At 37.4% G+C, this 13,674-nt stretch overlaps 1 protein-coding gene across 2 annotated transcripts in view; it reads left to right on the top strand.

Annotated features, from left to right (window-relative positions):
- The window catches only part of rxraa (retinoid X receptor, alpha a), a 91,315-nt gene that overhangs the window by 43,571 nt on the left and 34,070 nt on the right, over window positions 1-13,674 (top strand). For both annotated transcript variants that reach the window (XM_087791357.1, XM_087791358.1), the window contains exon 3: window positions 3,216-3,451. In XM_087791357.1, coding sequence (XP_087647483.1) covers window positions 3,216-3,451 — 236 coding nt within the window. The remainder of the gene's footprint in view (window positions 1-3,215; window positions 3,452-13,674) is intronic.

Genomic DNA, 13,674 nt, shown 5'->3' with positions numbered 1-13,674 from the left:
GCACAGGGGGGGGAAATCCTGCGTTCTAATAAAATGAAAAAGTTCTTATTTCTGTCTTAACATCTTCCCACTTACATTATCATATTTTCCATTTGACCACAGAAGATTTTTTCAGCTAGTGCTGTCGACGACAATAAATCCATTTTTCTCTCCACCTACAAATCTATCACACAGGAAACATAATGTTTTCCACTGCAATCTCTGCTTTTATCCCATCTTCCATTATCATCTCAATTATCCAGCTTCCTGCACAGAACATACACACAACAGAACATTATATATATAAATAAATAATCTTGCCTGCCAGCCCAAGGTACGCAGACAACAGATTTATTAGGTCACCTTTTCAGTAAGCCATTGTGAACTAGTTTGTCTGTAAGATTTACACATATTTTGCAACTGTCAGTCTGTTATTATGTGCCTGTTAAACCCAATGGGAGGCCGTATAAACAACACTAACCAAAAGCACTTTTCATGCCAGTTCGCACCATAAGTCAGGGAACCTTTGATTACACTGCCGTGCATCGACACTCCTCAGCTAATTGTACTCGTCTGCCGATCTCACACACGCTTCCTCCTGTTAACCTTTCTTGCTGTGCCACCATTCCATGTAAGCATGTTTATTTAATGCTTAACCGCATTGTGTAAATAGGACAGGAGTGTGCAAGCTAGAGCTAATAAAACATGCCGACAATTCCAGTTGAACTCGTTGGGTTGCTGAGGCATCGCAGGTGTGGCAACGTGACGGTTAGGATGGGTACCTGACATGAAGTACTTTATGTCTCAAACATGCATGATTTTTGGTCAATCAGTTGTAAATTGCATATTTTCAAAGAATTTTTTTGAGTTTTTTAAATTTTATTTTTAATATTGAATTGTTGGCTTTTTTAATCCTTGTGTTATCTCAGGTTCAAGGTGACCCGATGGCATGGAAACAAATGTGTTTGTAGTATCCATTGTTTTATCTCAGGGTTACAAGAGGAATACCACAAACACATTCGGGTCTCCTTGACCCTGAGATAACACAATCTCGCAGCTGCCCTAAGAAAATCTTATTTTTTTTAGTCATACTTTTGTATAATTGCTTTGTGAAATTGGCTTCTTGGTGAAGGTATGTGCCGTCTCAGCGCTTCCTTCTTAATATTGATCGAGATAGGGAATGATTTCTCACTTCAGTTTCTCGGTCAAGTTATTTTCTTACCACATGATTGTGAATAGTAACAGTTTTTGGTTACGGTTACAAAGTTCAATTTGTGGTCAAATGTAAAATTTATTGTCTATCGCTTGTGCAGTTTGCAAGTCTAATTGTTTAAAGCCACAAGACGTGGACTTTCAAGTTTGGTTTCAATGCTTGTATCAGCTCACTGAGTAAAATGGAATGAGAAATAATCATCTGTGAAAGATAGCAAAGGCATTAACACAATGTTATACCCCCCAGTCCGCCGCTGTCATTCCCCTGGAGGGGGGCCCTTGCTGGAACTCAGCTGAGCTCACCCCCTGCCGAGACCTTCAATGGCAGATTGGCAGCTCTAATACCCTGGCATTATCTCCAAGAATTTAAACCCACATTGCACATGGGTTTTGTGAATTGCTGGCTAAAGGGAGCTGCATTCTTTTTTCTTTAAAAAAATTAGGAATTGTGAATGCAGACGCATTTTAGGAAAAAAAAAAAACTGTAATCGGTTTGCAATATGCTCGAGGGGTATCCGTCAGTGGATTAAACATTGAGCTAATACAGCGAGCTACAGTGCGTTGTTGGCCCTTTATAATGAAGGATGTGTGTTTGTTTTCAAAAGGATGGTGCGCGTGTGTGTGCGTACAGGAAGTCTTCGCGGGGCAAGCAGGATATACAAGAGAATGTTTGGGTTGGCTCAGCGACATGTGCGTTTTCAGCTTCTTAGGCAGCAGAAATGCAGGGATGTATCCTCTAATGTGCTGCTCTCTAGTCTCTTTACTGAAAATTATTATTATTGGATGGTAAAACCTGCCAGGTCAGCAGAAAGACGGATGGATATTTCTGCTTCTTAGATTGTACTTTTTTTCTTAGTGATTTATTGTTCTAAAAAGATGATGACTCTGAGCTTAGTCTGATCATTCGTATTTCATAAATGAAAATATAATTTGCCAATAAACTGTTAACATCTTGAGTATATGTGATAATGATATTACGATATTTTGCAATGCTGTGGGAGCGACGATATATTACTAATATTGTCCGAGTACTTGACTGTTGTTGCAGAATTTACAGATCACATGACTTTGACAAAGTCGATACTGATTTGTTTATTTTGAAACCAAAATATGTACAAACATCAGCTTTAAAAGATGCTGGAGTCAATTGTATCCGCTCGTCCACAGTATCTCGCAGGATTTCTTTTTTTAATTAAGGCTGGGAAGGACATAATGACTGCTGCCGGAAGTTCGAATTGAAACATAAAAAATAACACATTGTGAATATTTGCATGTTAATTGTAAAAAAGATATATTTTTTACTATTTTACACACACTTTTTTGAAATATAAATCACAAGATACATTTTAGGAAAAATCAGACATGAATTTAAAGCAAAAAAAAAGATAAATGAGTGTTGAATATGGAGGGTGGAAAAAAAAAAAAAAAGAATATTTTCTCACACCCCTACTATATACTTGTTCGAGAAAATTACAGAGACAACACGCACCTTTGCCGAGGGCCTGATCTGATATGTTTTAGTATCAGATGCGAAATGCTACATTCATAATTGAACGGTTGTTTGGACGGGTTGTGTCTTAATCCAATAAAAATGGTAAAAAAGGATGAATCCAAGTATGAAATCAAAAGATATCTGGGACAAAGATAAACCTTTACCTAACTCATAATGACAAATGGTCCTTTAATGGGGAACAACTCATGGTTAACACGTGTGTGTTGAAAGGTGAGACTGATAAGGACTTTCATATTGTCAGTGCATGAGAAACTGTGTCACAAAATTCCTCGAACATTCCTCTCTGCCGTCTGCTGTCTGTACTGACGGCTCTGGGAAGACATTTGGTTTACTTAAGGTGAACAGGACAGGCCGGTACAAACTAGCTCTATAGAAAAATGTCAAATTAAAACCAGGTACAACATGAATTTCTGGGGAAAAGATTTGGTTCATATCAAAGATATTATATTTGTATAGCATGTATGGTTTTTAATGTTGTTTTAAAAAAACAATTATTTCTTTCTACTTACAGATTCGGGGCAATTAACTTCCTCCCCGCTCGGCTCGCCCACCTCACACCGAGGAATGCATCCGTCACTACTAAGTCCTACGTCCATGGGTCCTTCTGGATCTCTGCACTCGCCCCTCAGTACGCTGAGCTCGCCTATGAACGGCCTGACCTCACCCTTCTCCGTCATCAGTTCGCCCATGGGCCCCCACTCGATGAACTCACCCGGGATGGGATACGGACCCAGTGTTAGCCCACAGGTGAGACACATGACAGATCTGATCACTGGTTTTTGACAAGCATTTACTCACTAACTGTATACTGAATGTCTGATGGCATAAACTCAAACATAAGCACACATTTGGATTTAATTTCATGGATTTACATCACATTTGCGCTAGTATATGTTTACATATATTCAGTTTTATTATGGGTGTGAAGAAGATATTCATACTGAAATATATTGCAATACTTTTACCTCAAAAATAAAATTGATAATTATCTTCTTAAACGAATTTTGGAATAAAGTACGATTACAATTGTATATAAATATATGTGTAGAATATATCACAATATTGTGACATCATCATGATATATCATGTCCCAACTAAATATCATGATGCATGTTTCCTACCAATTCTCTTTTTGATAACCAGATAGTATCATTAACGTTTGAAGACTTAAGTCATTTTTGGTAAAATGGGTTTAAAAACATATCTAAGGACTGTTCTCGGTGTAGTACAGTCGTTATTTTGCATTGAGATCTAAAATTACACATATATACAGTATATATTTTAAGTTGTACTTTATTCCCAATTTCAGCTAAAGATGAAATAATCAATTTTATATGGGAGGTGAACGTATTGCAGTATCAATAAATTCTTCACACCTATCATAAAACTGAATAAACTAACATGAATATGAGTGACAATGTACAAAGTACAGTATATATATATATTTATATATATTTAAAAAAGAGCTGATGTTGATCACTTTTCGGCAAATACAATCTCAATTACTGTAAGTCCAAAAATACATATTTCTGTGACGGAGAGAAGTACTCTATAGAGAAATTATTTTAATGCGGGATCATATAATTAAAACTACACAGTGATGTTTCAGAACTTTAAATTACATTTTGCCTACAGAGACTCACGTTCATCCTCGATCACAATAGCTCTCAGTTGACCTCGTGTCCAAAAGATAACCAGAGCCTATTCAACTGGGATCCTTCTGTACTTGGAGCTTTACATGTGACTGTTTTGTTTTCTGCTTTATTCCTCCATCACTTGGAACATGCTCTCCTTGACTCTCCTTTTTTTTATCGTTTCTCAAGTATTATTAGCTTCAATTTCCTCGGAATGAAAAAAAAAAAAAACACAATTAATACATCAAAGTCTGTGGTGGCCTAGTTTCTCTCTTGAGTCGTATCTAAATTTGAAATGATTTCCCTCTATCTGCAGTTATTGAACTTTTTTTGTGTATTTGCTAGTTATTCAATTTTACAACGCTGTTTGTTTTCTCTCACTATATTCTGAACGGAAATGACGAAGGTGAAATGATGAAGAGAAGTTTGAAAGTAATGGGAACTAATGTCAAGTTGTGTCTCCCAAGATGTTTAGTAAATGTTATGAACATCATATTAAATTAATCTTTATGCACTTATTAAACATGAATCAATCGTAAAAGGTAGTTAGTTCCTCAGTTTTGACTCAATCTAAAATGTATCTGTACATGCTCAAGTGTTTTCTTGACGCACACTGCCGTTCAACACAGAGCACAGGAAGGGTAGAGGAGGGAGTTTCATTTAATCCAAGCGTATGGCTCAGCGCTGTGGTCGGGAGGAGCGGTGCTTCAGATGGGAGGACATTTGAGTCCGACGCCGGGTGCCACTTGTTCTTAACCCTCGCCTGTGTCGCACTCTTCTGGAGCATTTGCCTGGAACGAGGTCAACGCTCTGCCTGTTCCTGCTCAACCATCCATCATCCAAACAAGACATCTCATGAGCTAACACTTAACAGTCAATACAGGTTATTCTCACAATGAATGAAACTACATCTATGTTTATTTCAAATGGAATAACCTATTGTAGTACCTGGTGGATCCAAAATCTATTTATTTTTATTGCTACTTTTTGGTAAGAACATATTTTATTGTTAAATGTTAAAATAGATTTTGTAAAAAGTTTCCTGTTGGTAAGAAAAACACATTAAAAACTATTATAGTAGTATTATAGCACCAATATTAGTCATCCTTTTTTTTTTTATATAACGAATTTACCTGTTATCTCACTGTCTTTTCGGTGGATATATTTGAAACGGCCTTATTACCTTCTCTGTCATTCTAATGAGATTCTCGCTGGAAGGAAAAAAAAGATCTTCCTTGCCTCAGATATTGCTGGGATGAAAACAGGAGTATTTACAGCCAAGTCTTGACCAAATTCTTGCTGGTTTTGCGTCACTGAAATATTAATTTAATAGAAGCTTTATATAATTATATATATATATATAATGGTTATATACTTTTATAGAGAAACAAGTTCTATAAACTTCTTGTATTTACAGTTATACAATTACAGAAAAGGGGTAGAAAGAAAATGTTAACTAATTTGACCTCATTGAAAAAAAGATGGAGAAAAAAGAAGATTGAATGATATAATAGACTGTCCTTGAGATGAAAGATGTAGCAGTGATGTGATTAAAGCCGGAGAGATAATGAACAACACTTCCAGTGTTGCTTTATCCTTCAAGAAACTAAAACCACAAGAGAGACTATCTTTTATCTTAAGCCAGGCTTCAACACAAGGAAAAACAAAGTAGAGACTGCAGCCAAAAACTTTTTCTTTAGTGTTCCCCTATGCTTCGTTTTTTTTTCTCCTTGCTTTGTAATTAAATAACTATGTGGTTCTAAACCAATGATCATACAAATTTGTGGAGTCACACTTTCCTGCAAATCTACTTCAACTCCTTGACTAAAGAGCAAAAGAGACATTTCAGTTGCAATTCATTAAGAGTTATTTCTGTGTCTTTGAATTCACTTTTGTTACAGACAGCATGGCTCTCCATGCAGCTGGAAGAGATTACCCACTGGAGTAAGACACATTCGACACTGTGGGTGACAATGGCCAGTTTTGTCTACGCTTGTTAAATATGGAACTGGTTCTCTTTTTTTTTTTTCCATGTTGCCACTCCAAAAAAAACCTCCCACCTCATTTGCTTTATAGAAGCCAACGTGTGACAGAAAGTTAAAGTGATTAAGTCAGAATGAAACGCTAGTTTGGACGATAAATTTTCCGATCTAAAAACAGAACCTTCAACAATCAAGAAGGGGAAGTTGTAGGTTTTGTGTCTCCTTTCCTTATGAGTAATAAAGCTCCATTTCACTACTTTGCGGTCTTCGATGGACCTTGCTTAAGTCACATTGTATGACATCACCCTTGCAGTCGCCCTAATGGCTGCACAAAAAGTCTGTGTGTGAATCCCCAGTGGACGATAAAGACTCTTAAACATCAATCAAGTCACACAAATGGACTTTGAATGGGTTTTGTTCTAGGGCAATGCACATCTACACAAATATGTACATTTCACGGCCACAATGAAGCCAATGAGCAACAAAGCTAATGTAAATAATAAAAAAGAAGAATATACAAATAAAGAAATAATGCATTAGAGGACATGGAGCTAAACTAAATTAGTCGTTCATTTGAAGCGCAGCTTAAAAGAGTAATAAGGAATTTTATGCGTGTTTCAACCTTCACCCTTCTGGAGCATGTCTTTAAGTGTCTCAAAGTGGCTTTTCTTAGGCCTATTACGGGTGTTTCTTTCAGATAATTAGTTAAGACGTTGCCATGATACAAAACATATCATTCTGATTGAACACGATTGAACACATTTTTTGTATCAAAAATGTTTAGTTGGCTCAAGGCAAAAAAATCTATTCTCAAATTTTGAGCATGCAATACTATATTACAATATTATTGGTAGTATATCCAGAACATTATCATCATAATGACTGTTTTTCTATACGAGTTTGGGGGACTTATTTTGAATTAAAACACTATTATATAAAAAGTACATGTCCTTTTAGTAGAATATTATCTCTTATAGAATAAAGCTCTTGCCTGAGTTCACCCGAGGGCTGCTAATCCATTTATCCATCCAACAACCTTCAGATTTCTATTTGAAGATGTACCATTGTGAGGGTCTAAGATGCTCGTTGCCATATGTTTAGACTTGTATCAGACCACACAGGAGACCAAGCTTTTAGACGATTGTAGGTAGAAAAAAAGGGCGGAGGCGCAGAGTAACATTAGCTTTATGTTACTGTGAACCGTCTACTAATGCAGACACTAGACGTTGTGGTTAAAAAGCCTCACGGGCACAGATTCATTTTAAAGCTTCAATTATTCCCTCCAGGGTTGTAGGTACATATGGTGGTCTGATCTCACGGTAACCCTATACTGCTGTGGGCAGACTAGCATGGGGGGATTTTTAGAGCGACTACCATATTACGCTTATTTGTTGTCGTTTTAATAATTACATTGTCATGAGAATGCATGGAATTTTATTATCATATGTCGAACAGGAGAAATATATTAACCAGAAATCCATATAGTAAATAAAATGTAGTGATAAAACAACATTCATATAATAGGTGTCATGAAAGAAATATGAAATATAATTTCTTTTTGTATTTAAACGCTCGTTTTTTTTATATTTTGCATTACTTTTTTGACAGGTGAAAAACTTTTTTTCTATTTAATTTCACAGAATAAGATGTTTGATTTGATTATGAATGTGTTGAGACGACGCATACCTCCACGAATACGCTACTTTCACATGAATTTATAAAACAAAACATACAAACAATCAGTAAGATCCTTAACATAAATCATATATTGTGTTGGCTTATCGCAAATAAGTGGGTTTCTTAGATTACATTTTCATTTTTAGTGCCACAGGGGGAAATGTTAGTTACAGTAACATCATGGGAAGAACAACAATCAGCAAGAGCCCACAAAACATTTAATAAAATACTTAAATAACAATACAATATAAATAGAATTCTAAATTTAAAGACTTGTTAATTCACAAATATACAGTGATTCCCTGACTGGTTATCAAAGGTGGTGACTTTTTTTTTAGTATGTATATAATACTTTTAAATGGCTGTCTCTTTCCCCGTCTTATGAATTTTCCTGCTTGCACCAACTTGGCCGAAAGTGTAAAATGTATTTCCAGTTTATAACATGCAAGTTAGTACCGGCATTACTTGCTAAGATTCGTTTTTCTTCCTGGTGTGACACAGCATGGGGCACATTCAGAAAACCTTGCAGCAGTTCAGAGCAGTTCCTGCTTCAACAGTTCTCTCAATTTAGAGAGAGGAAGGAAGAAACTCACAAAAACGCTTTTAATCGTAAAACTGTTATACAAATGCTCATTGATGTATGATAAATGCATATAATGGGTTTTAGTATATATTGTTAGACTATAATCTGATTAGTTACGATCAGAACATGGCGTTGTTTTGTTGTACACACGTATAATAGTGGGAGGGCGGGCTCAACATCATGTTCCACTCCTGCAGTGATTTCCTGTTTGCATGCATTTTTAATGATTCTATTCATCAAGCGTGGATCAAACAAGCACCTAGCCATGCACGATTCCCTTGTTGTGTCCCTTAACAGGTGTCTTTGGAAATTCAGAATACTGTAACTGATTCCAAAGGTTGTCTAACTGTGAATATTCCCTGAAGGGCCACTGGAGAGTGGGCCCATTAACACAGCGGCCCCTCTGTGAAACCGAATCCTACCTCCCGACTGATACATGTCCAGATAAGACTGACACACACACAATCTAGATGGGGTGGGGGGGGATTTTCTGGTCTTCTCTGGATGTGCTAGATGGCCGAAGTTTGTTTGGGGAAGGAAGTGTTTGTCATGAGGTGTCAGGGGTTAAAGGTGAGAAGGGTTATCACCGGGTCACATCGTGACCTCATTTCTGTCCTCACCTCTCAACAGGCAGCTGGTGAGATGTCAACAGAAGATTTGCATCTTCTCCACTTGCACTTCCGAGCTCCTCATATCTACCCCCACAAGTTTGTTGGACTTCTCCACAGAGATCTTTTTTTTTTTCCAACATTGATATTGGATTCGCAAAAACAGAATTTCCTATTCAGGGTGATATCACTTCTCTCCGAGGAAAACTTATTGAGGGAATTCTTTTAAAACAATGCGGAGAACTTTCTGTGAGATTAAAAAAAGGTGCCCTTGAAATGGAAGGCGAGTGATGTTTCGCAAGAGGGTTGTGTATTGAGGAATGGTGCACAAGGATTTGATGTCTCTTTTGAAGTGAGCAAAGTCTTTGCTTTCCCTCTGTGAATCTAACTAAGCCTGTCTTAAGCAGAGGCCTCCACCCTCTCGTGTCTCCGTTCCCTTTCTCCTCTGCTTTCCCCGTTGGGGAAACGCTATTATTCTTTTCCACCACCTTACCATGCTAATGGTTTATAGAACCGCCACCACCGCTGTGATTATACCCTCCATTAAACAGTATTTGTATTAACCACGACAACCATTGTCGAGTGATTTATTGGGCTTTGAGTCGTGGCTCTTGACTAATGTACATGTAAGGCTGTCATTATCTAACATTGCTTCTTCCGTTCAAGAGAGACTGGACTTTGTCTTATTGATTGTGGTAATGCTATTGGACAGTGCTCATTTAGCAGAATATTATGCACACATGTAAGGCTGGGTCAAACTTTGGTAGTATCCAGTATCGAAGCATGAATTATGAAGCATGATTTATTAATTTATCACAGTGATTTTTTGTTTTGAACTGGAAATTATTTGTTTGTTTGTATTTCCTCCAAATAAACAACTGAAAGTGGAAATTTACAGATGCTAAACTACAGATTTGTACCATCTGTAATTTCGTTTTTTTGTTAGAAAATGGTTTAGAAATGAAAACGGTATCGCTCAGGAAAACCCTGCAATGAAGTGAAGGTATTGGTATTGTTCTGATACCATAATTTGAACTGTTTATAATAACATATTTTTACTTCAAGTGCTTTATTAGTTACTTTTTATTTGTTTTGCAAATCAACAAGTGAAATATCCAATTGTTTTTAGCTGGTGTTGTAGGACTGAGCAAAGTCTTTCCACAGTTATAGTCGGGGCTGAAATTATTTTATATTTACCAAAATTGAGACAGGAAGTGATAGTGATATTGTCAATATTGGCTTGATCAATCAAAATAAACTTGAATTCGAACGTCTCTTATTTGGTATTTCTGTAGTATTGTTAGCTTATCTTAAACACAAGCATCTTTACAGGTCAACATGAATATTCCTGTTTAGCAGGCCCGATAAAATTACTCTGCACAGCTAGTAATCTTCCTTTATCTTAATTTCACTAATGTGTTATACAACACCATCTCTTCATCTCAGTCCCTCATCACAATGAATAGACTTATTCACCTCCAATGAAATACAGATACAGGCTTTAAAATCAACAAAAAAGTAGCTAATAAAAAGCTATTTTAGTTACAGTTCAAGCTGGTTATGTTGCACTGAGTCACCTATAATGTTGTAACTGATCCTACATCATGGCTCAGCATAAAAAACATTGTCTACGAGCAACAAAATATCGCTCCCTATAGTGTTTTACTAATAATTCTCTAGGAAAACGGAAGCCTCTTGCATTCATGAGTTTAATTACATGTCCTCGACCACCTGGTGAGCAACAGCGCAAGACGCATAATAAAATGTATCATTCCATTGATAAATGTCACACCCACAAGCAGAAAGAGACTGGATGTTCCAACCTAAAGTCCTCCACAACATGTTATGTAACACGCCCGGCTCGTGAGGCAGTGTTTGTTCAGCCCGTGCATTTCAGGCGCTGGTTCTGTGTTCTCTTCTGCAGGGAATCTTGTGTCCTACATTTCCCGTCCTTGATGGTAAATGCCCCTCATTTGTTTCTTTTTTACTTCAAAAAAAGGAAAAAAGGTTTGACGCCCCTTCCCCGCCACTCAAACAAATGGACTTGGACAGTATGAAACACGAGAATTCTCCCGGGGTTTCCCAAGATGATCATGGCGTACACACAGCTGGCATACCTTACTATACGGGTCACATGTATGTGTTGTCAGGGTGGGAGATGTATTCTATTTCCAGAACCGGTTCTGAGCCACTTTAATCCCACTCCCCCAACCATGCCTTCATAGCCAAGAGCGTATGCAAAGAAAAAAAAAAAAAAAAGTCCACCTCACTGACGTTCGGCAATGTTGCGTGGATTGAGTTGCGGCTTTTCTGAAAATAGATGGTGAGTACTGTCTTTACTGTGAGGCAGACAGGCCTACGAGAAACAATCTCTGTTGAGGAGACAGTTCCGTCAGTGTTCTGCTACAAGGGAAAAAGACTAGACAAGGGTGTTTTTTAGTGAGGTAAGACCCCATGTTGCTTGCCTGCATGTGTGTGAACATGGCTGGGTTGCTGGTGGGCGTGTGCACATGCTGCTGGATGCATCCAAGTTCATGCAACCAGGCTCTGTGTCCTGGAGAGACCTGGCTCATTTTCGACCGCTTATAACGGCACTTTGAACTGTAAAATAAAATAAATACCCATATATTTATGCAGATTGCTTAAAATATTAACCTTAAAATATAGACTTATTAAATATTTTTTCTGGAACAAGTCCATGTCCAGGCTGTGGAAGTATTTAGATCATTTTAAGCGTCTCTTTTTTTTAACAAAGATGAAGACGACGACAATTTGGCGGCGTTCACTACGTTAATATGAGCTAGCATTTTTTGACGGATTACTCTGAAAATAATCCCAACCTATAGACATGATCTTGAATAGGAAATGAGTGAAGTTTGAATAAACTATCCCTTTAAAATAACTATGTTTTTTTTTTTCTTCTTTCTAATATGATGAATTTTTAACCTTTTCAACCCAGTGAACCTGAAACTAGATCCCTTATTCAAATGCAACCAATCCCACAAAAGCTCGGTGTGTGAATTTCAAACACCAGGCTCAGTTTCCTCAACTCATATTCCCATGACTCCACACATGTCATGCTGAATTCCATTAAAATGAGTATAAATCGCTGCAGATGGAACGCAGGCGATTCTATTTGATGGGCTGGAAACGCTCCATGGTTGGGAACATTTCACTCAATGTAAGTAGGCTGTGCTGGAGCTTAAAATGAAGGTAGTACGTGGTGGCGCCGACGGCTTCTAACTTTGAAACTGTTTGAAAAGCTTCAAAAACCTTGCGGCCACAAAAGTGTGTTGAATGCTTGTTAAGGCCCTTTAAAAAAAATACATTTCTGCCTTTACTGATAGTTGGAGTTATAGAATTGTTGACTTGAAAGAATATCTCATTATATTCACTGAAACACTGAAAAGAATCAAACCAAGTGCCATAAAGTTTAGTTTGCTTTTCTTCTGAAACAAACTTGTATCAGGCTATTTTATCTCAAACAATCAACTGCCATCCACATGTTGCCATGACTGCACATACTACACAACATATCTGGTGTTTATCTTTTTAATCGACCCACATGTGAGTGTGGGTCAGGCAATCAATGTGCAAATAACCTGATTATAGTACAGCCTCCATCTTCAACTAGGTCAGGAATGACTGTTAGTTTCACTTTGTTGAACGGTTCACATTAATACATGCAAGTACAGTGTGTGAGCAAAGCAGCACAAGTCAAAAGGAAGCATTTAAGAACCATAGCAATGTCTGCCATAATGTTTGGTTTAGAGTTCAGTAGCTCAAGACACATTAGAGTCAGAAGAGTCGGAGCTAAACATGTTCGGGGTTGTTTTGACTTTAAGGGCAACTAATGTCAACTCTCTCACATGTTTCAAATGTTGAAGTCTCTCCAAGATGCATTAAGTTCCTTATCATGATGATGTTTTGAACATATTACTTTTTAAAGTTCTCCCCCGTCTGAAATCTCAGCGAACGAGAGGTTACGAGAGCAGATTATGATGTATGAGGTGCTTCATGCCCCGCTTTGTTTATACAACAAGTCCCTTGGAGCTGGAAACTTCCGGGATTGATGACGGAGGTGACAAACCTTGGTGGTTGGCCAATTCTTCTCCAGAAAAAAATGCCTTTTTCAGTGGGCAGGGCTTAAGCACATTTTCTAATGTAATATTCAATGAAAAGAGAGTTTTGTACAAACGGACACATACTGATGAGTACAATAGTACATTTCTTGTCAGATTTGTCACGTTAGTTTGGAGGGAGACAGGCGAAGGTCATGGCTCGTGACAATGACCTAAAGCCATAGTATCTAAAGAAAAAAAGAAAATGCTTTTCCAAATATATACATAGCTTATAGTTTACATCTCAACAAATTATTGCTACTGTACGACACAGCATGAAGTCATGTTGTGTATGCTGACATAAAAATTGCCTTTTTGTATGAGTTCAAGTGTGGAAAACCAATTTGACTTCATAGCTTGAGTCA

This window comes from Callionymus lyra, chromosome 5, assembly GCF_982586985.1.
Source record: "Callionymus lyra chromosome 5, fCalLyr1.hap1.1, whole genome shotgun sequence".
Classification (NCBI taxonomy): Eukaryota; Metazoa; Chordata; class Actinopteri; order Syngnathiformes; family Callionymidae; genus Callionymus; species Callionymus lyra.
Note: the sequence above shows the minus strand (reverse complement) of the source record. Positions and strands in the feature narration are given on the sequence as shown.